Source organism: Cetorhinus maximus, chromosome 22 (assembly GCF_964194155.1).
Source record: "Cetorhinus maximus chromosome 22, sCetMax3.hap1.1, whole genome shotgun sequence".
Taxonomy (NCBI): Eukaryota; Metazoa; Chordata; class Chondrichthyes; order Lamniformes; family Cetorhinidae; genus Cetorhinus; species Cetorhinus maximus.
Window position 1 is genome coordinate 24,811,634 of NC_135900.1, and position 21,247 is coordinate 24,832,880.

The 21,247-nt window shown below is 44.7% G+C and overlaps 1 protein-coding gene across 1 annotated transcript in view; it reads left to right on the forward strand.

Moving 5' to 3' along the window:
* ppfia2 (PTPRF interacting protein alpha 2) overlaps positions 1-21,247 on the forward strand; it is a 373,178-nt gene that overhangs the window by 149,356 nt on the left and 202,575 nt on the right. Inside the window, exon 7 of the mRNA XM_078567936.1 lies at positions 1,445-1,579. Within this exon, the coding sequence (XP_078424062.1) occupies positions 1,445-1,579 (135 nt within the window). The remainder of the gene's footprint in view (positions 1-1,444; positions 1,580-21,247) is intronic.

The following is a 21,247-nucleotide window of genomic DNA, read 5'->3' on the forward strand; positions in this document are numbered from 1 at the left end:
GTAGATAAGGCGGTTAAGAAGGCATATGGGATTCTTGCCTTTATTGGCTGAGGCATATTATACAAGAGCAAGGAGGTTGTGCTGGAACTGTATAAAATGCTGGTTAGGCCACAACTGGAGTACTGCATACGGTTCTGGTCACCACATTATAGGAAGGATGTGATTGCACTGGAGAGGGTGCAGAGGAGATTTATCAGGATGCTGCCTGGTCTGGAGGGTCTGAGCTATGAGGAAAGATTGGATAGGCTGGAGTTGCTTCCCTTGGAGCAGCAAAAGTTGAGAGGAGACCTGTTGGGGTGTATATGATTATGAGGGGCATAGGTAGGGTGGATAGGAAGGCACTTTTTCCATTAGTAGAGGGGTCAATAACCAGGGGGGCATATATTTAAGGTAAGAGGTAGAAAGCTAAGAGAGGAATTGAGGAGAATTTTTTTCACCCAGAGGGAGGTAGGAGTCTGGAACTCACTACCTGAAAGGGTGGTTGAGTCAGAAACTCTCATAACATTTAAGAAGTATTTAGATATTCATTTGCGTTTCCATAGCCTCCGGGGCTATGGGCCAAGCGCTGGAAAATGGGATTAGTGTAGTCAGATCTTCGTTGACCAGCGTGGACACGATAGGCCAAATGGTCTCTTTCTGTGCTGTAAACATCTATGAGTCATATAAAAGGCCCCAAAGCTTTACCAAACAAAGATGCTCCAACCAGGAGCAGGTCAATCACTATGGCCGGAATTTTCCAGCCCCTCATGCTGGCAGTATATCCCGGTCCCACCGATGTGAACGGAGATTTCAATAGTTAACCGACCCCGCCGGTTACACTTGAAATCTTTTTAAGCTTTGGCCCCTGGGTGGGCCTCAGGCATACCCAAACTGAACAGACTCCACTGTTACGTCCTCTTGTAAGCACCAGTGGCCAACTGTGGCTATGTGTGTGAATATATTCCTTAATTGGTTCAGAGTATAGGGCTTTGGACACTTTCAGCCAATGGAGCGGGATGATTGGAATCATTGGATGTCAGGATCTTTTACACTTAGAATAAACCCAAGCTACAATATATTGTAATGTAATTGATATATTGTTGACATTATTCTTAATATTCACTTTAGTCAAACTACCAAGCCAAAAGTATTCTTTGTTATTAACTCTTAGATTCAATGCACTAAGAATTGACCTATAAATGTGTTGAATAGATTTGCAACTCAAAATGTTAATAGTTATGGTAGTGCATGTCACCTTAAAATCTGCAGTAAATTACAGGAAAAAAACATTATAAATAGGAAAATATTTGTATTCTATTGAACAAATTTATAAGATTTGTTTCATTTTAGATAATTATAGATTATTTACAAATATTAAACTTTCCAATTAAATGATGTAGAAGAAAACTATTTTCAGACAATTACTTAAATTAATATTCTGCATTTCTGTTACATGGGAATTTAGCTAGAAGAAAAAAATAGACAGTTACAGGAACGCCTGGAACATGCTGAACAGAAGCTACAGCAAACAATGAAGAGAGCAGAAACATTACCGGAAGTTGAAGCTGAACTTGCCCAGCGAATTGCAGCCCTGACAAAGGTAAATGCATTGGTAGGAAGATTATTTTAATCAAGACCTTATTATGATGTGCATCTTGCTAAGAACTGTGCCATTTTCCCCCAGAGCATGTCTATAACTTTCTGGATAAATTATTTTTAAAGGTTTTAGGGAAGTTATTTTGCACTGTTTCACAGTGGTTGTATTAGGAAAACTGTCATACATAAAAATTGACATTTTTTGAATATTGTTCATGTAACCCACTTACACTTTGGAAAGGTAAGCTATGGTGGGTGTCTCAAATGCCTGACCCCCTCCTCAAAATATCTAAATGTCCTTGACCTTGTCAATCCAGTGATCCAGGGAAACTGCATGAAATTCAGGCCTTGCTGCACAGCATTAATTCTACTTTTTAATGAGTTCCTAAAGTAATGGATTTGTACAATGAATTGAAAGTTCATTGTACTGCAGCATGCATTTTATACTGCTTCCCCAGAGATGGGAGAGGAAAAATCAGAGGAGTCATTGACAACCAGAACCAGATGAGCAGACGACCCTCCAACTAAATATTAGGAAGACCGAAGCCAATGTCTTCAGTCTCTGCTAGAAGCCCTGTTTCCTAGACACTAACTGTTTGAGACTGAACCAGATTGTTCCTAATTTTCATGTCATATTTGACCCTGAGATAAGGTTTAGAAGATTATTATATTTTAGGACTGAATCTTTAAAACGAGGGTAAATGTGGTGAGTCATGTGACCTGTTCAGAAGTCTGCCTGACATTAAGCCTGGGTGGTTTGAATGTTAGAGATAAAAAGAAGGCTCAGATTGCTTTACTGAGAAGAAGGCGCAAGAGACTTATGTTTAGCAACAATGGCAGCAGTCTCTTAATACACCATGTGTAGATCCTGAATCTCCCTAAGTCTCGGAAAGGTATTATAGGTATCATGTTGTAAACACTTGTGCTGTAAACTGTCCAGTTACTGCTAAGATGGAAGGGAGTTGAGGTTAAATATAGATAATTAGCAATTCTACCTAGATACAAGTCTAGTTTGCCAGGGGACGAGGGCAGAGGAAGCTATTTTTGAGATCAGGTCACAGGTTTCCTTACATATCCATGAGTATTACAAACATCCAGCAGTTTGTTTGGGTGCTCTGTAGCCACCTGAGAAGCAGGGAGTAAGAGATGGAGGCGGCCTGCTATATGCACCTGAAGCAGAGAAAATGCTGACTCTATTTTTCACCACACACAAAGGATGGGAGCTTACACTCAGATTAAAGAGACCAAGTTCATGAGGATTTAAAGGAGGCTGGAAGATTCACATAGCTTGGAGCTAGAGGGAAATAATCTATAGTGTAACCCTTACAGTGAAAGTCAGTTCTGGGACCAGAAGCTACTCAGCTGGGAAAGTAATAATGAAGCAAGCCATAAGTAACTGAGAATAATTTTAACCTGGTTCCTAGACATTTAAATGTCCATGATAAAAGTTAAATAGGGAATATCTTTTCTATAGTGTAATGTATAAGCAGCCTACAAAAAGAAAACAGTGTTTAGCCAAGTGTGTTTTTAGTTATTTGTTACAGTAAAAGTTTTAAAACATGAAATCTTGACTTGTCATTCTTTCAGCTGATAACTGGAAGTTCAAATTTCTCTTTAAAAGTTATCAGTCTCCAGAGATTGTAACAAAATCTAACCACATATCCGTGCAAGTCTGCCTAATTCTACTTGAAACTTGATCTCTTGACTTGAGTCTGCCACTGTTATGATCCCATCTGCTGTTAATGCTGGAAAAGTCAGATCCCAGAGTGAACCCTGGCTTGATAGAGCCTAACTTCTTGTTTTAGAAACCGTGGAGAAATGTTATTGAACAAATTCACAGGAGTCTGCTGATGAACTTTTAATGCAAAGAATAAAATAGTTATTAAAACAAGGAAACTATATTACATCAGACAAAAAGGTTGGAACGGTCTCAATACAAACCCAAGAAGGCAATTCAAATTCCCACTATTCCTTTACCCTAGCAATATCGTTACAGACACCTAAACCAGTGAAGAGTTATTACTAGCTTGACACAAATGCTTCTTGCATGAGACTGGCACAGTTGCAAATGGTTTTCTTCCAGTGAATTCCTGAGCATTCATTTTATGCTTCTCATCCAACTCATATCTCCCCACAAGACACCCCAAAAAAATTGCAGTCTAAACTCACTGGGCCGAATCATCCCAGATTTGCACTAAGTGCGGAAGCGGGCGGGTAAAACGTTTTACCCGCCAGCCACAATGGAGGCTTCTCATGCCGTATTATCCCAAACCCGCCGCATTAATTATGCATTGCCAGGGAATACACAGTTTCCATGGCGGGCAGGCTCCGATTCACCTCACTGCTTCATCACGCTGGGCGCCACATTTAAAGTACAGCTGCATGCACACCTCTCAGTGCTTTCAGCCCAGGACTGCTGCAAACAAGACATGGCCCGAAAGGCAAGAAGACTGCAGCCCCCAAGTTTAGTGACGCGTCCCCTGTGCACCATTTGAATGCTGTGGAGGCCCACCTTGATGTCCTTTACTACCGCTCTGGCCGCAGGAGGGCCAGCAACATTACCACTGCGGCTTGGTAGGTGATGGCAGTGGTGATCAGTGCCAATGCTGCACAGAAGAGGTTGGCCATCCAATGCAGATAGAGGATGAATTATCTCATCCATGCCACCAGGGTAAGGCAACCATCTCATCATTCTAAACTCACACACTTAAGCCCATGACACATTCATTGGCATCTCACTCACTGCCAGCTCAAGGGACATCACCACTCACTCTTTCACACATACTCTCACATCTCCATCTGTCTTCATCTGCTCTGGAGACTGCCTCCTTAGTGCTCACCACCTTGAGACCACTTGCACAGATCAATTTGTGCCCTCACACAAACCTGGGATACCCCCCTTCCTCAGTACAGCCCTCATCCTGTAGCCTCTTCCTTTGCCTGAGACCACTTCTTCCCCTTCCCCTAACCAGCCCTAGCCCTGCAGCTGTACAAAGCCACCCCTGCATTATGGCTGGTCTGGTAGTAAGAGACCTTCTCGCGAGCCCCCCTAAAAGTGCAGTGGTGCTTTCTGTGAAGCCTGGCGCTGATGACAGTGAGTGCTGCCCAAAGCAAGATAGGCAAACAAACCTCGAAGTCCCAAGCGAAGTGCAGCTCACCAGGTGCACGTCACTTATATGCAGTTGTGAAACACGTTGGCGTGCAATCACGCTGACATGGGCGGACGATCCAGCATGGGGGGATGAGACCGGCGGGCTAGCCTTATAATGATATGCAAATGTATTACAATGAGGCTCCCGACATTCGATGGTGGGAAACGCAGTCCGCCATCAACAGACTGAGCAGATGATCGCAAACTGGTTTCATGACGTCATGAAACTGATTTTTGGCGTTCTCGCCATATTGTCCGCTCATGCTGCTGAACACACCTGACACCAGTGGGCAGAGACGATTCCATCCACTGTTTCTTCAACTGTGGAGCAAAGAAATGAGTTTCCTAAACTCAGTCTTCCAGTAGCATTTCAGCTAAACTGATCACTTTACTGAGTGCCATAACTGATTATTCAGTTAATTATTGTCCCAATAGCCTTTCAAGTTTTCTTCTCAGAGCTTCAGATCCCTGTCTTCTTTCTCTGATACACACACTGAACACTCCCTCTACTCCTGTTATTCCTCAGTCTGTGTCACTGGATCACTGCCACCAGGCAACAGTAAAGTTTTTCTATTTTTCTCTTTTTTCCACTGAACTTTCAACCCCTTTTCACCCTTCTCTTTCACTTAAGGGGTTACCTTAGCTCAACTTGCTGAAACCATCAACCATGCCTTTGTTAGCTGTAAATTTGTCCAATGCACTTCTGGCCGGCCTTACAAATTCTACCCTCTGTAAACTTGAGGTCAGCCTAAACTCTGCTGACTCAGTCCTAACCCATACCAAGATAGTTCATCCATTGCTCCTGTGCTCCCTGACCTACATTAGCTTCCAGTTAAACAATGCCTCGAATTTTAAAATTCTCATCCCTGTTCTCAAATCCCTCTTTAGCCTCACACTTCCCAATCTCTGTAATCGCTTCCAGTACTATGACCTTCCCAGATATCCGCAGACCTCCAAGTCTGGCCTCTTGAGCATCCATGATTTTAACTACTCCATGATTGTTAGCTATACCTTCAGTTGACAAGGCCCTAAGCTCTTTAATTTCCTCACTGTACCTTACCATCTTTCTTCCTCTCTTTCCTCCTTTTAAGACACTCCTTTCAGACCTAATATCTCCTAATGTGGCTTGGTATCAACTTTTTGTTTATAATGCCCCTGTGAAGTGCCTTGAGATTGTTTTTTTCCTATTTTAAAAGTACTGTATAAATACAAGCTGTTGTTGAGTAGCTGCTGCAGTCCTTCAACTGGATGGTCATACACCAATATAGATGCTTGGGATCACCATAGTTGTTTTCCTCTTAACAAAGCATGGAATTTGGCATAGGAAGTCCAAAGAAAAGGGAGGGATGAAAAGAATAAATAGCTTTAAATATTACCTTTTACAACTTTTACAAATTGTTATTGGTAGCTTTATTATATTAATAATTTTGCTACTAGTCATTTCTTTTAGTACACAGTTCTGTTCAAAAAATAATTTTAATGTATAAAGCACATTTCATGAGCTCAGGACATCCCAAAGCACAGCTCAGTATTTTTGATGTGTGGTAACTGTTGTTTCTTTTTAATTGTTGCACAGTAGGAAAAATGTGCAAGCCAATTTGCAGGTAAAATGGTCCCACTAAAAACACTGAGATAAATGACCATATAGTCTATGTAAATGATATTGATTTAGTGATAGATATTGACCATTTGCTCTTCAAATTATGCCATGAATTCTTTTACATCCACCTGAAGGGCATACAGGGCCTCATCCATGACTGATAGGAGTTGGATAACAAGTTTTTTCAAAAAGAAGTTCATACTTTTGTCTTTTAAGTGGCCTAAAAGTATGGGTTCCAATGGGAGCCCACTGGAATTAACTGAAAAATGGCAAGGACTTGTTATGCCAAAACTATTGTTTTTTAATACTTTCATTTATACCTTGTAAAGGGCAATGGTGAATATCATCACTGGTGTGGACTCTCTATGCTGAGAATTCCTGGAATAATACTTAAGGTTGATAGGCCGAGTGAGATGAGCTGTACCACCTCCAAATTTTTGAAAATTCACTCACGGGATTTGGGCATTGCTGGCTAGGCCAGCATTTATTGTTCATCCCTAATTGCCCTTGAGAAGGTAGTTATGAGTTGCCTTCTTGAACTGCTGCAGTCCATGTGGTATAGGTACACCCACAGTGTTAAGGAGGGAGTTCCAGGATTTTGACCCGGTGACAGCGAATGACCAGTGATATATTCCCAAGCCAGGATGGTGAGTGGCTTGGAGGGAAATTTCTAGGTAGTGATGTTCCCATGTGTACGCTGCCCTTGTCCTCCTAGATGATAGTGGTTTAGGGTTTGGAAAGTGCTGTTGAAGGAGCCTTGGTGAGTTCCTGCAGTGCATCATGTAGATGGTAGACACTGCTGCCACTGTTCGTCAGTGGTGGAGGAAGTGAATTTTTGTGAATGGGGTGCCAATCAAGTGAGCCGCATTATCCTGGATGGTGTCAAGCTTTGTGAGTGTTATTGAAACTGCACTCATCCAGGCGAATGGAGAGTATTCCATCACACTCCTGACTTGTGCCTTGTAGATGGTGGACAGGCTTTTGGGAATCACATGGTGAGTTACTCGCTGCAGGATTCCTAGCCTCTGACCTGCTCTTGTAGCCACAGTATTTATATGGCTAGTCCAGTTCAGCTTCTGGTCAATGGTAACCCCAGGATGGGGGATTCATTGATGGTGATGCCATTGAATGTCAAGGTTAGATTCTCTTTTGTTGTGGATGGTCATTGCCTGGCACTTGTGAGGCACGAATGTTAATTGACATTTGTCAGCCCAAGCCTGGATATTGTCCAGGTCTTACTTCATTTGGACATGGACTGTTTCAGATCTGAGGAGTCGCAAATGGCGCTGAAAATTGTACAATCATCAGCGAACTCTGACTTCCTCCCAGTGATGGGGTGGATCCGACAGTGAGGAATCCTTACTGGGCAGTCATCTGCCATTACAATCCTGTGACTCACCAGATCACAATACCCGATGTAATTATCATCCTTACTGAAAGTTGTCCCATACTTGATGAGAATAGAAATGAGCTGTCTCCTCTGATTCTGCTCCAGCTCGCCAATGTCCATCTTTGAAATTAGGTTAGAAATTAGGTTAGACTGTTTCCCAGTCGGTCCACTCTCCACAATAATGACAGGTTTAGGGACACCCACAGGCATTCTTGGTTAGAGATAAACATCTTTGTCACTGAAATTGGTGATGTGCATGAATACCCTACCCTTTTCTCCCACAGTGACGAGGGCGACTCCCAGAGTTAAACCAAATGGTAGTGGCAGCTCAAACTGCTGCTCATACTGGTCATCATACATGCTTTGCAAGGATACCCGGATGTCTCTTACCACATTCAACCCTAACACTGCAGGTATTCTCAACTTCTTTGCTTCCAATGGAGTATTGATCGGGTCATGAACCACCAGAAACACCAGGTTATGAAAAATGTGATTCAGGACTGACAGGGCGAGCTTAAAGCAGACATGATAAGGGATGTCCGACTCTTGCAAAATGGAGATTCAGAGGAGGGGAGAGATGTCAATCCTTCAGCAAGATGCTCTCAGAAGAACTGGTGAGTAACAGTTGACACTTCTGCTCTGGTGTCAATTAGGCACAATGCTTCGACCGTGCCAAATTTCTCACAAATCTTCCCGAAAGAACCTCGCCCCTGCATGGCTCTCAGCAGGAGGACCAAATGATTTAATGCCTGTTGAGAAGGGGAAGTTCTGGATGGGGTCTCTGTGCCTGACATCCATGGTAGCTGTAGTTGTTGAGCATAGTCTCATTTGAAGTGTCCAGCCCCATTACAATTCCAGTACCTCTTTGGATTATCTCTTGGGCGGGATCAGCCAAAAGGCTTGTCGTGGAAATAGGACAGCAAGGGCTGGATTTGCACTTGTTGTGCAGCAATCTGTTCCACTTGCTTCCTCAGCCTGAGGTCTACATCACTGTCCACACCAACAGTCAACTCCCTGATGGTGGACTCTTTCCTGATCTTAGGAGTCCTGTCTTTTCCCATGATCCAGATTATGTAGTCCCACGCATCAAAGAGGGCAATTGGGGTTTGTCACAATTCAGCCTCTTCAACTCCATTCAGATGGTTCCATCCCTCACCGCTTCAGCTAGGCATCCTTCAGCTGTGTGTCCCTGGTCGATTCGAGGGACGGATCCAACCCTTCAGCCATCTGCTCCATCTTGGCCAAGCGTCTTTCCATCTCGTCCGCCATGACCTGAAGCCTTTGGAATCCCACTCCTGACAACAAATGTAATGAGGAATTCAAGCACATAAACTGCACAAAGGTTAAAGAAAAACAAAGTTCCTTTATTTCACCAGCATCAAAACTGTATAAATTCTCAAGGAAAAGCTTAATTTCAAGGAACAAACTATTAAGAGAGAATATTCATGGCTGATGCTCCAGATCTCAGCCCCAGGTTTGACCTGCTGCTTCAGCTCCTGGCTACAGCTCTGTCTCTCTCTCTCTCTCTCACCATGAGGCTTCTGGTCCCTCCATCTTCTCCAGCCCATGCTCCAGGCTCACACCCCACCTCTGGCTTTCCTAAGGACTTCAGCTCCTGTTCTGAGGAGAGCCCCCAGGGTTGACTGGATCCTCTGGCCAGCGTCCTTCCAGGCTGACAACCTCTGCTGGTGTGGACTTAGTGCCCCACAGGGAATGCACCATAGTGAGTGAGGCCCTACCTCCACCCCCATTCTAAAGTCTGATGCCGGAAGTCAGGACATCGAGGGCCGATTACCTCCCCCAGTACATGTCAAAAAATTCAATGTACGTATTGAGAGTGCAAAAAGAGTCATCACATTCTGGGACCTATCTCCCTGTGATAGTTTGTTAAGTATCATGCCTCGTGCATCCTCCCCCCACCCCCACCTCTGACCCCCCCACCACCCGCAACATTGTCATTTTCTGGTTTCCTCAGCCAGTGATGAAGTGGGGCATAACCTTGCACAAACCTCCAATGTCGCCAGCCTGACAACACTGTTCCCTCTCCATCTTAGGCTGGTGGCACTCCCATAGCGCTCGGATACTCTCATTGTCAGGAATTATGTCTTCCCTGGTGACAAAGTGCCCAAGGTACCATACTTTTGTCCGAAATGTTGCTATTTCCTTGGTTTCACGTTAAGCTTCAACAAGTGGGCTAAGACGGCATCTAATCTTTCAAGAGTCTCTTCGAATGTAGAGCCGAAGATGAGTATATCGTTCAGATACACAAGGAAGGACTAGAAATTTAGGTCACCAAAAGTTACACACATGAAGGTGGCTGGGGCATTACAAAGCCCCAGTGGAATTCTTATGTATTTGTAAAGTCCTCCAGTGCCCACTCAGAATGCCATATTTTCAATGTCTTCTTCAGCAATGAGTAGCTGGTTATAACCGTGGCCAAATCAAAACTTCAAAATACCGAAGACCTTTAACGGCTTGAAATCCTTCCGCAATCTTAGGTAGGAGGTAAGCATCCTTATGAGTCTTTGCGTTGAGTGCCTAGTAATTAACACACATCCTCAGTTTTCCGTCTTTTTTCCTCATGAGGACTATGGGGGAGGCATATGTATTCAGTGACTCCCGAATGACACCTCGTTCCAGAGACTTCTGCAGGTACTTTTTTTATTCATTTATGGGATATGGGCGTCACTGGGTAGGCCAACATTTATTGCCCATCCCTAATTGCCCTTCGAAGGTGGTGGCGAGCTGCTTTCTTGAACCAATGTAGTCCATGTGGTGTAGGTACACCCATTCCCATTTCCGACTATTTTTTGCTGCATGGGATAAGGGTGTGGGCAGTTAGTCCTCATGCAAAAATCCCTCCCTTGCCGGATCCATTGTGGGGGTGGGCTGTTTAAACCTCCCCATAATTTTAGTGAAGTTGGGCGCCTTCTGTGAGTAGATATAGTTCAGGCCTAAGGAGACCAATACTGTACACGGTACTCCAGATGTGGTCTCACCAATGCCCTGTATAACTGAAGCATAACCTCCTTACTCTTGTATTCAATTTCCCTTGCAATAAACAGTAACATTCATTAGCTTTGCTAATTACTTGCTGCACCTGCATACTAACTATTCTATTTCTCTCATTTGCAAGAACACTTGCCCCAGCATAGTTCAGGTGTAGATTGTCCCAACGGTAGAGCCCCAACTTTCCCCAGTACTGGTGGCTGTACTGGATCCCACTTCTCCCACACCAGTCTTTGAGCCACAACTAACCATATGATGAAAGGACGGTCATTGATGATGTAGCTGTAGGTGATTGGGCCCAGGACATTACCCTGAGGAACTCCTGCAGTGATATCCTGGAGCTGAGACCATCTTCAATCTTGACCACAACCATCTTCCTCTCTGCTAGGTATGACGCCAACCAGCAGAGAGTTTTCCCCCTGATTCCCATTGACTCCAGTTTTGCTAGGGCTCCTTGACTCCACACTCTGTCATATGCAGTCTTGAGGTCAAGGGCAGACACTCTCACCTCACAGCTGGAGTTCGGGTCTTTTGTCCATGTTTGAGCCAAGGCTGTAATGAGGTCGGGAGCTGAGTGCCCTGGCCGAACCGAAACTGAGTGTCAGTGAGCAGGTTATTGTTAAGCAAGTGCCACTTGATAACCCCTTCCATCACTTTACTGATGATGGAGAGCAGACTGACAGGGCAGTAATTTACCGGGTTGGATTTATACTGCTTTTTGTGTACAGGACATACCTGGGCAATTTTAAACATTGCAGAGTAGATGCCAGTGTTACAGCTGTACTGGAACAGCTTGGCTAGGGGCGTGGCAAGTTCTGGAGCACAAGTCTTCAGTACAGTTGGCGGAATATTGTCAGGGCCCATAGCCTTTGCAGCATCCAGTACCTTCAGCCATTTCTTGATATAACGTGGAGTGAATTGAATTGGCTGAAAACTGGCATCTGTGATGCTGGGGACCTCTGGAGGAGGACGAGATGGATCATCCACTCAGGATTTCTGTCTGAAGATTGTATCAAAAGCTTCGGCCTTATCTTTTGCACTAATGTTCTGGGCTCCCCCACTATTGAGGATGAGGATATTTGTGGAGCCTCCCCCTCCAATGAGTTGTTTAATTGTCCCACCACCATTCATGGCTGGATGTGGCAGGACTGCAGAGCTTAGGTCTAATTTGTTGGTTGTGGAATCGCTTAGCTCTGTCTATCATTTGCTGCTTATGCTGTTTGGCATGCAAGTAGTCCTGTATTGTAGCTTCACCAGGTTGACATCTCATTTTTAGGTATGCCTGGTGCTGCTCCTGGCATGCCCTCCTGCACTCTTCATTGAACCAGAGTTGATCCCCAGGCTTGGTGGTAATGGCAAAGTGGGGAATATTCCCAGCCTTGAGGTTACAGATTGTGGTTGAGTATAATTCTGCTATTGCTGATAGCCCACAGCGCCTCATGGTTGTCCAGTCTTGAGTTGCTAGATTTGTTCGAAATCTATCCCATTTAGCATGGTGGTAGTGCCACACAACACGATGGAGGGTATTCTTAATGTGAAAAAAAGACGGGACTTTGTCTCCACAATGACTGTGCAGTGGTCACTCCTACCGATACTGTCATGGAAAGATGCATCTGCGGCAGGCAGATTGGTGAGGATAAGGTCAAGTGTGTATTTCCCGCTTGTTGGTTCCCTCACCACCTGCTGCAGACCCAGTCTAGCAGCTATTCCTTTCGGACTCAGCCAGCTTGCTGATGGACATTGAAGTCCCCAGAGTACATTCTGCGCCCTTGCCGCCCTCAGTGCTTCCTCCAAGTGTTGTTCAACATGAAGGAGCACTGATTCATCAGCTGTGGGTGGAATGTGGTAATCAGCAAGAAGTTTCCTTGCCCATGTTTGACCTGGTGCCTTGAGACTTCATGGGGGCCAGAGTCGATGTTAAGGACTCCCAGAGCAACTCTGTCCTGACTGTGCCGCCACCTCTGTTGGGTCTTTCCTGCCAGTGGGACAGGACATACCAGGGATAGTGATGGTGATGTCTGGGACCATTGCCTGTCAGGTATGATTCCGTGAGTATGACTATGTCAGGCTATTCTTTGACTAGCCGGTGAGACAGCTCTCCCAAATTCGGCACAAGCCCCCATATGTTAGTAAGGAGGAATTTGCAGGGTCAACAGGGCTGAGTTTGCTGTTGTTGTTTCCGGTGCCTTGGTTGATGCCAGCCGGTCCATCTGGTTTAATTCCTTCGAGACTTTTTAGCGGTTTGATACAGCTGAGTGGCTTGCTAAACCATTTCAGAGCATGTTTAAGGGTCACATGTAGGCCAGACCAGATAAAGACAACAGATTTCTTTCCCAGATGGGTTTTGATGACAATCGTTGATGAACGATGGTTTCGTGGCCATCATTAGACCTTTAATTCCAGATTTTTATTGAATTCAAATTTCACCATCTGCCATGGTGGGATTCGAACCTGGGTCCCCAGAGCAACACCACTACACTACTTCCTCCCCACTGCAGCTGGCTCAGCTAATAATCCAGAGATTATTACCTTTGAGGTTCTTCTTCTTAATTTGGTACCTAGATCCTCATAATGACTACGCAAAGACTCTTTCCTTGCCCTGCCTATGTCATTGGTACCTACATGTACCACAACAACTGGATCCTCCCCTCTCCCACTGTAAGTTCCTCTCCAGCACTGAGCAGATGCCCCAAACCCTCGCACCAGGCAGGCAACGCAGCCTTCTGGACCCTCTCTCTTTGCTACAGAGAACAGTGTCACCCCTCCTCACTATACTGTCCCTCAGTACCACTACATCCCTGTTTGCTCCCTCCACTTGAACAGTTTCCTGTACCATGGTGTCATGGCCAACCTGCTCAACCACATTGCAGACCTCGCTTTCATCCACATAGGCTGTGAGCACCTCAAACCCGTTTGACGATTGCAAAGTCTGAGGCTCCTCCACTCCAGTCTGCTCGGTCTCTTTACCTGCCTCACTCACAATCACATCCTCCTTTCCCTCACCGCTAAACAAAACAGGCGACCCTAACCTAAGAGGTGCGACCATCTTCTGGAACAAAGTGTCCAGGTATTTCTCCCCTTCCATTATGATGCACAGTGTCTGCATTTCGGCTTTCAGATCAATAACCCTGATCCGGAATTCCTCTAGCTCCTTATACTTTTTGCAGATGTGTTTGCCCTGGATTGCCTTGGTGTCCAAAAGCTGCAACATGACACCTGCCCTGCCATTGTTACTTGTGTTATTTAGTTAATTTAATTGAAATACTTTCTTAATTAATTTAGAATAATTACTATGTATACCACAATGTACTGTGCTTATTAAATGCTAGCACCACCTACAACTAAAAGTTATACATTTCTCAATTACACAGGTATGTGTTTTATGTAATTATTTTAATTATTTTATTTATATTATTTTAAAGTTTTAGTTATTTTTATTTATAGATCTACCTTGACTCTGGTGTCCTAAGCTGCCTGCACGCTACTCCTTACACCAAGCATTTATCGGCCAATCAACTTACTAGTTTCCTGTGATGTCACAGTTGTTTTCCTTCAAGCTGAGGGCACACTGCTTTATGGGCTCTCTCTCTCTCTCTCTCTCTCTCTGACTTCTGCATTGCTTTATGGGCCATCTCTCTATCCAGACTCTGCGCTGCTTTATGGGCTCTCTCTTTTCGAACTCCATGCTGCTTTATGGGCTCTCTCTCGGTACTCCACGCTGCTTTATGAGCTCTGCCTTTCTCTGAACTCCACTGTGCTTTATTGGCTTTCCCTCTCTCTCTGAATTCTGTGCTGTTTTATGGGCTCTCCCGCTCCATAAACTCCACGCTGCTTTAGGGGCTTTCTCTCTCTGAACTCCGTGCCACTTTATGGGCTCTTTCTCTCTCACTCCCTGTCTCTGAACTCCACGCTGCTTTATGGACTCTCCCTCTTTCATGAGGTTTCCCTCTCTGAACTCCGTACTGCCTGATGGGCTCTCTCTCCAAACTCCGCACTGTTTTATGGGCTCTCTCTCTCTCTCTCTCCAAACTCCACATTGCTTTTTGGGCTCTCTCTCTCCAAACTCTGCACTGGTTTATGGGCTCCCTCCCTCCCTGCAAACTCTGCACTGCTTTATGGACACTGTCTCTCTCTCTGCGCTGCTTTTTGGGCTCTCTCTCTGTCTCTGAACTCCACATTGCTTTATGGGTTCTCCCTCTCTCTGAACTCCATGCCGTTTTCTGGGTTCTCTCTCTCTCTCCAAACCCTGCTGGTTTATGGGCTCTCCCTCTTTCTGAACTGCATGCTTCTTTATGGGCTTTCTCTCTCTCCAAACTCCACGCCGCTCTCCCTCTCCCCCCATCATCTATATGTTTACCACTGACATAGGTAGAAATTTATAATAGAAAATTAATAAGCAGGACCAGATTAGCCACAGATCCATGAGTGAGTACAGAAGGTGCAGTGAGCCAGTGAGTACAGAAATTGAAGGAAAGCGCAAATGAATGTGTCACTGGAGAAATGATGCAGGAGGGGGGTTTTAGATTCCTGGGGCATTGGGAGCTGTTGTGGAGAGGTACAAGCCAGACGGTTTGCATACTTTTATGTTTTTGGTTATCAGGTTCACTTTGTCCAGCGAACGCCAGCTTTGCCCTTGATATTAGCACATTAGTTGGTGCTTGAAACAATACAGGCAGAGAGACCAATTAACTGAACAAACACGGGTAGTTTATTGGAACTAAGAACAGAGCGCTAACACCATGGGGAGAATTTTTAGCTTGGCAGGCGGGCGCGTACCTGACCTGACTCAGCATAAAATGACACACAATGACGTCGGGTGAGCGTCCCGACTTCATTGAGCAATATTTCAGTGGGCAGACAGAGCCGGAGTCGGCGCGTGCCCACTGACAATTAAAAGGCCTATTAAGGTCATTAAAAAGTTAATTGAGGGAAATTTTTCGCTGCCCATCCAACCTTACGGTTGGCAGGTAGACGAAAAGGCCAAGCGACCTTTGCATTTTTTAGGAAACCTCATCCATAGGCGGGATGACGTTTCCAACAGCAAATAAAAATAAAACCAAATTTTAAAAATTTAATTAATAACATGTTGCCACTCATGTGACAGAGTCACAGCTGATGAGGAAAAAATCCTCCCCCGTGTGTGCTCCTTCAATCACCACCAGCTCTAGACTTACATTTATCCAAGAAGCCAGCGCTGTGTAGCGATTTGTCAATGCAATCACATGGTCAACTAACTACATTCTCTTAAAGGTACATAGCACTCCACTTTACCACATCCCTCCCCCTTTACTTGAAAGTACAATTTTCAAGCATCGCAACATTCCAATTATTTACATGAATAGCTATTTACAAGCTAAATCTCTCAGGAGGCTTCCTCAGACGTGTCGAGCATCGTAGCGCAAATGTCTCCGCTGGTTTTTCCGAGACCCCTTTCTCAGGGGTCAACTGCCCACCAGGCTTTTTGGTGGAAGTGGGCAAGTTTGTGTCTTCAACCCTCTCAGGTCCAACAGGCCCCACCGGTACTTCCAAATTGTGTGACATTTCTTCCACGTGCGGTACAGACTGAAACATAATGATGAAGGCATTCCTTCTTGTGGGACTGTCTCTCTTCTCCAGAGGTGATCCACGTGTCATCTAATTATTCGGCCGTTTACCGACACATTATAGGAGAGAGGTCCTGTCACAGCGCTCACTTCGCCTAATAGCCAATTGGGCCCATCTCCAAAATCCTTCGCGAGAACTGTGTCTCCCACCGTTTCATTCATGGTTATGGCCATCATGCCTAGCCTTCTGGGTCTTTTGGCCTCTCTCCACCCTCTCCCCTAAATTCGGCCTGATAACAGTTAGACAGGTGCAGAGACGTCTCTTCATTAGTAATTCAGTGGGGGCAATACCGATGTGTGTGGCATCGTCCAGTAGGCAAACAGGAACCGTGACAATCTGGTGCTGATGGAATCCCTGTCCAGCTTTTTCATCCCAGACTTGAAAGTTTAGACCGCCCGCTCAGCCAAACCATTAGAGGCAGGGTGGTAAGACAAGGTTTTGATATGAGTTTTTCCATTGAGTGTTGTAAACCTGTGGAACTCCACTAGTAAATGTCATCCCGTTGTCTGACATGAGCACCTCTGGTAACCCATGCACTGTGAAACTCTGTCACAAACGGTCTATGGCGGCAGCAGACGTGGGTGAACGGACTTCATAGACATCCATCCACTTGGAGTAGGCATCTATTAGTAAAAGGAACATCGTGCCCAAGAAGGGCCCCATGTAGTCAACATGGAGGGGCACCCATGACCACCCTGGCCATTCCCAGGGGTACAATGGAGCTAAGGGGGGTAGCTTTTGTACCTGCTGGCATTGAAGATAACTTTTGACTAGGGTTCCAATGTCCATGTCCATCCTTGGCCACCACAAGTAGCTGCGCGCAAGCATCTTCATCCTACTAATGCGAGGGTGAGTGCTATGTAATTCGGCCAGTAATGGCCTTCACCTTTCGGGACACAATAACCCTTGCTCCCCAGAGCAATATGCCATCCTGCCAGATGAGCTCATATCTGCGATTTAAATAGTGCTTCATGTCATCAGACTTTGGCTCGCCTGATCATCCATTCAAGACCTGCTCCCCGACATGAGGTAAAAGTGGATCTCAGCTTGTTCACTCACGGATTTGTTTGGCCTGGATAGGGGAGGAATCCAAAAACTGTAGTACTCAGACAAGTTCCTGGGGAATTGGAACCTTCACGTTGTTACCTGGCAGTGAGAGGTGGCTCAGCACGTCAGCATGTGCGATCTGGCTTCCCGAATGGTGAATAAAAGTATATTCGTAAGTAGCCAATATCAGTGCCCACCTCTGGATGTGAGCAGATGTAATGGGGGGTATTGCCTTATCCTCCCCAAATAATCCTATCAGAGGCTTGTGGTCAGATATAAAGTGAAAATGGTGACTATGGAGGTATTGATGGAATTTCCGAACATGAAACACAACAGACAAGCCTTTCTTCTCAATTTGAGAATACCATTGCCCTGCAACACTGAACGTGTGAGATGCATAACCAATGGGTCATTCGGATCCATCCGCCATCCAATGTGAAAGTACAGCCCCTACTCCATAAGGGGATGTAATCCGAGTTAAAATCAATTCTTTCTTTGGGTCAAAGTGGGCCAGCAGGGCCAATGATCTTAACAATTGCTTTACCTTCAGAAACACATCCTGGTGCGGAGCTTGCCAAATCCATTTATGGTTTTTCTTAAGCAATGCGTATAACAGAGTTAGTACAGTTGATAGATTTGGGAGAAATCGCCCATAATAGTTTATCATGCCTAAGAAGGCCTTTAGTTCTGTAGTATTTCTCAGTGCAGGTGCCTCGCAAATAGCCTTGACCTTTTCTTCTATGGGATGCAGGCCCTGCGCATTGACCTTATGGGCTAAGTAAACTACCTCTTTGGCTTGGAAAATACATTTTCTTGCTTCAAGCACACCCCCACTTATGAGAAGCGTTTCAGCACCTCCTCCAAATTAGCTAAGTGTTCTTCGTCAGTTCGTCCAGTGACTAAGATATCATCCAGATAAACAATGACTTGGGGCAGTCCCTTAAGCAGGTTTTCCACGGTATGCTGGAAAATAGCACACACCGATAAGACGCCAAAGGGTAGTCAAGTATATTGATACAATCCTTGATGTGTATTGATGGTCATGAATTCCCTGGAGTCTTCCTCCAACTCTACTTGCTGGTAGGTGTGGCTCATGTCGAGTTTTGAATATGTGATGCCCCCTGCCAATTTCAAATATAATTCATCAATCTTCGGTATCAGGTCTCTATCAAGTTTGGCCACTCTGTTTACAGTTAACTTAATAGTCACCACATAAGCGAATACTGTGGTCTGGCTTCAGTACGAGTGCTAAGGGTGCCGCCCACTCAGAAAATTGCACCGGTTGTAAGATAAGCAACTTTTCCAGCCTGATTATCTCAGTCCCAGCCTTGCCCCATAGAGCATAAGGGACCGGTCTGGCTCTGATAAATCTGGAGTTTGCGTTAGGGTCTACGTGAATTTTGGCTTGTAGCCCACGAATCCTTCCCAGCTCGTCACTGAAAATGGGAGTGTACTTTTGGAGCAATTCCTGTAAATTTCTCCTTCTGATTTGAAAAATCTTAGCCCACTGCAATTTAATCTTATTGAGCCAGTTGCGACCAATTAAACTGGAGCCCGCCCCAGCTACTACTATAAGGGGTAAATTTGCAGACTGATCCCCATACTGCACTAGGACTTGACATATCCCTTTCACTTTTATTTCTTCGCCCGTATATGTTTTTAATTTAGTGTCTGATTCTTCCAAACTTAAAGGATAGACTCCTTTATTCAAGTATCTGAAAGTATGTTCTCTTATGGCAGATATTAGTGCCCCAGTATTGACCTCCATCTTGATGGGTTGTTCATCGACTCTAATGACTACCTGGATTGGCTCAGCTCCACCCACTTTTAGGTTGTATAATAAATAGATGTCAAATTCTGTTTCATCTGGTTTTTCAATGAGACAGATTTCACGGTTTCTACCTTTGTTTTTAAAACGCTGTCTTGGCCTATCTTGACACTGCCGCATTATGTGACCATTGTGGTGGCAGAAAATGCATTCAATATTTCTGAATTGTCGATTGTCTGCAGGCTGCCTGGATGCATTTCTCTCATTAATGTTGTTGATTTTCACTGTAGTACTGTTGTTCTTCAATGATTCATACATTATGGGTGTTCCCCACCTTTCCGAGGAGTCCGATGATTTCGCACCTTTTGGTACCGGTTCTTCCCGCCCTACAAGATGAACGGCGCCATTTTGTGTATCTTTTATCGCCTCCAAGTCTCTAACAGCGCTCTCCATGGCTGTATCCAATTCTAGTGCCTTACTGAAGTCTAGATTAGTTTCAGATAGCAATCGCTTTTGAATAGCATCGACCCCAATTCCGCACATCAATCGGTCTCTCAACATGTCATTAATTGAAGTTCTGAACTCTCAATATTCCATTAATTCCTTTAAAGCAGCTACATAGCCAGCGATTGTCTCTCCTGGAAACCTATTCCTCAAATTGAATTTAGATGCCACACAGTGACTGAGGGCTTTGGCTTCAGGTGTATTTTTACAATGTTTACTAACTCGTCAAATGTCTTCGTATCAGGGATGTTGGGTGATGTGAGGCTGCGGATCAGCCCATACGTTTTGTTCCTGCATGTGGACAAAAGAATTGCCCTCTTCTTGTCCTCCCCTGCAATGTCGTTAGCAATAAAGAAGAACGCTGGGTGTTTGACGTAATAAGACCAGCCATTAGAAACGGGGTTGAATGGTTCATGATGCCCAAACCGCAGCATACACGATGACTAAGGAGACTGCACTTTCAAACAGCTTTCAAGATAGTGGCGAAGTAATGTTGCTGGCTTACTGCGGCTTTCTTGATTGCCGTCAATTGATCTGGTTTATCTTCATCGCCAGTTTTATGTTTTTGATTATCAAGTGTGCTTTGTCTAGCGAACGCTAATTGCGCCCTTGATATTTAAAACACTTGTAATTTATTGGAACTAAGAACAGAGCACTAACACCATGTGTGCTTCTTCAATCACCTCCAGCTCTAGTCTCACAGTTACCCAAGAATCCCACGCTGTGTAGCAATTGGTCAATACAGTCACATGATCAACTGCCTACATTATCTTAAATGTACATGGCACTCCACTTTACCACACATCTCAACAGGGCTTGGGCCAGTATCATGGCAAGTGCATTCGCTAGGTCTTTTAGGAAGGGTTTAAACTAGCTTGGCAGGGAGATGCAACCTGAATGTAAATATAGAGGGGAGATAAACAAAGTTGAATACTGAAGACAAAAATTAGACAACAACGGAGATTGAAGTAAATACCATTAAGCACTACCAATGTAAGGAGTCGAGTCAATAAGGCAAATAAGGGAATGAAGCTGGGCAGGTGAAAGGGGTATCGGGGACGGCATTTTAGTGATAGTGATCATAATTCAATTAGATTTAGCATAATTATTGAGAAGGACAAAAGTAGACGAGGGGTAAAAATTCTCATTTGAGGAAAGGCAAATTTTACAAAGTGGACTAGAAACAGCAACTCGAAGCTAAATTAGCTTCAGAGCAGTCCTTGCGGCAGATGCATCTACCGTAATATTAGGGATGGCATTCCAGGATTTTGATCATGCAACAGTGAAGGAACAGCGATATAATTCCAAGTTAGGATGGTGTGTGGCTTGGAGGGCAACGTGCAGGTGGTGTTCTCATGTGTCTGCTGCCCTTGCCCTCTAGGTGGTAGAGGTTTCAGGCTTAGAAGGTGCTGTCGAAGGAGGCTTGATGAGTATGGTAGACACTGCTGCCCCTCTGCACCAGTGGTGAAGAGAATGAATGTTTAGGTTGGTGGATGAGATGCTGATCAAGCAGGTTACTTTGTCCTGGATGGTATTGAACATCTTGAGTGTCATTGGAGCCACACTCATCCAGGCAAGTGGAGCGTATTGCATCACACT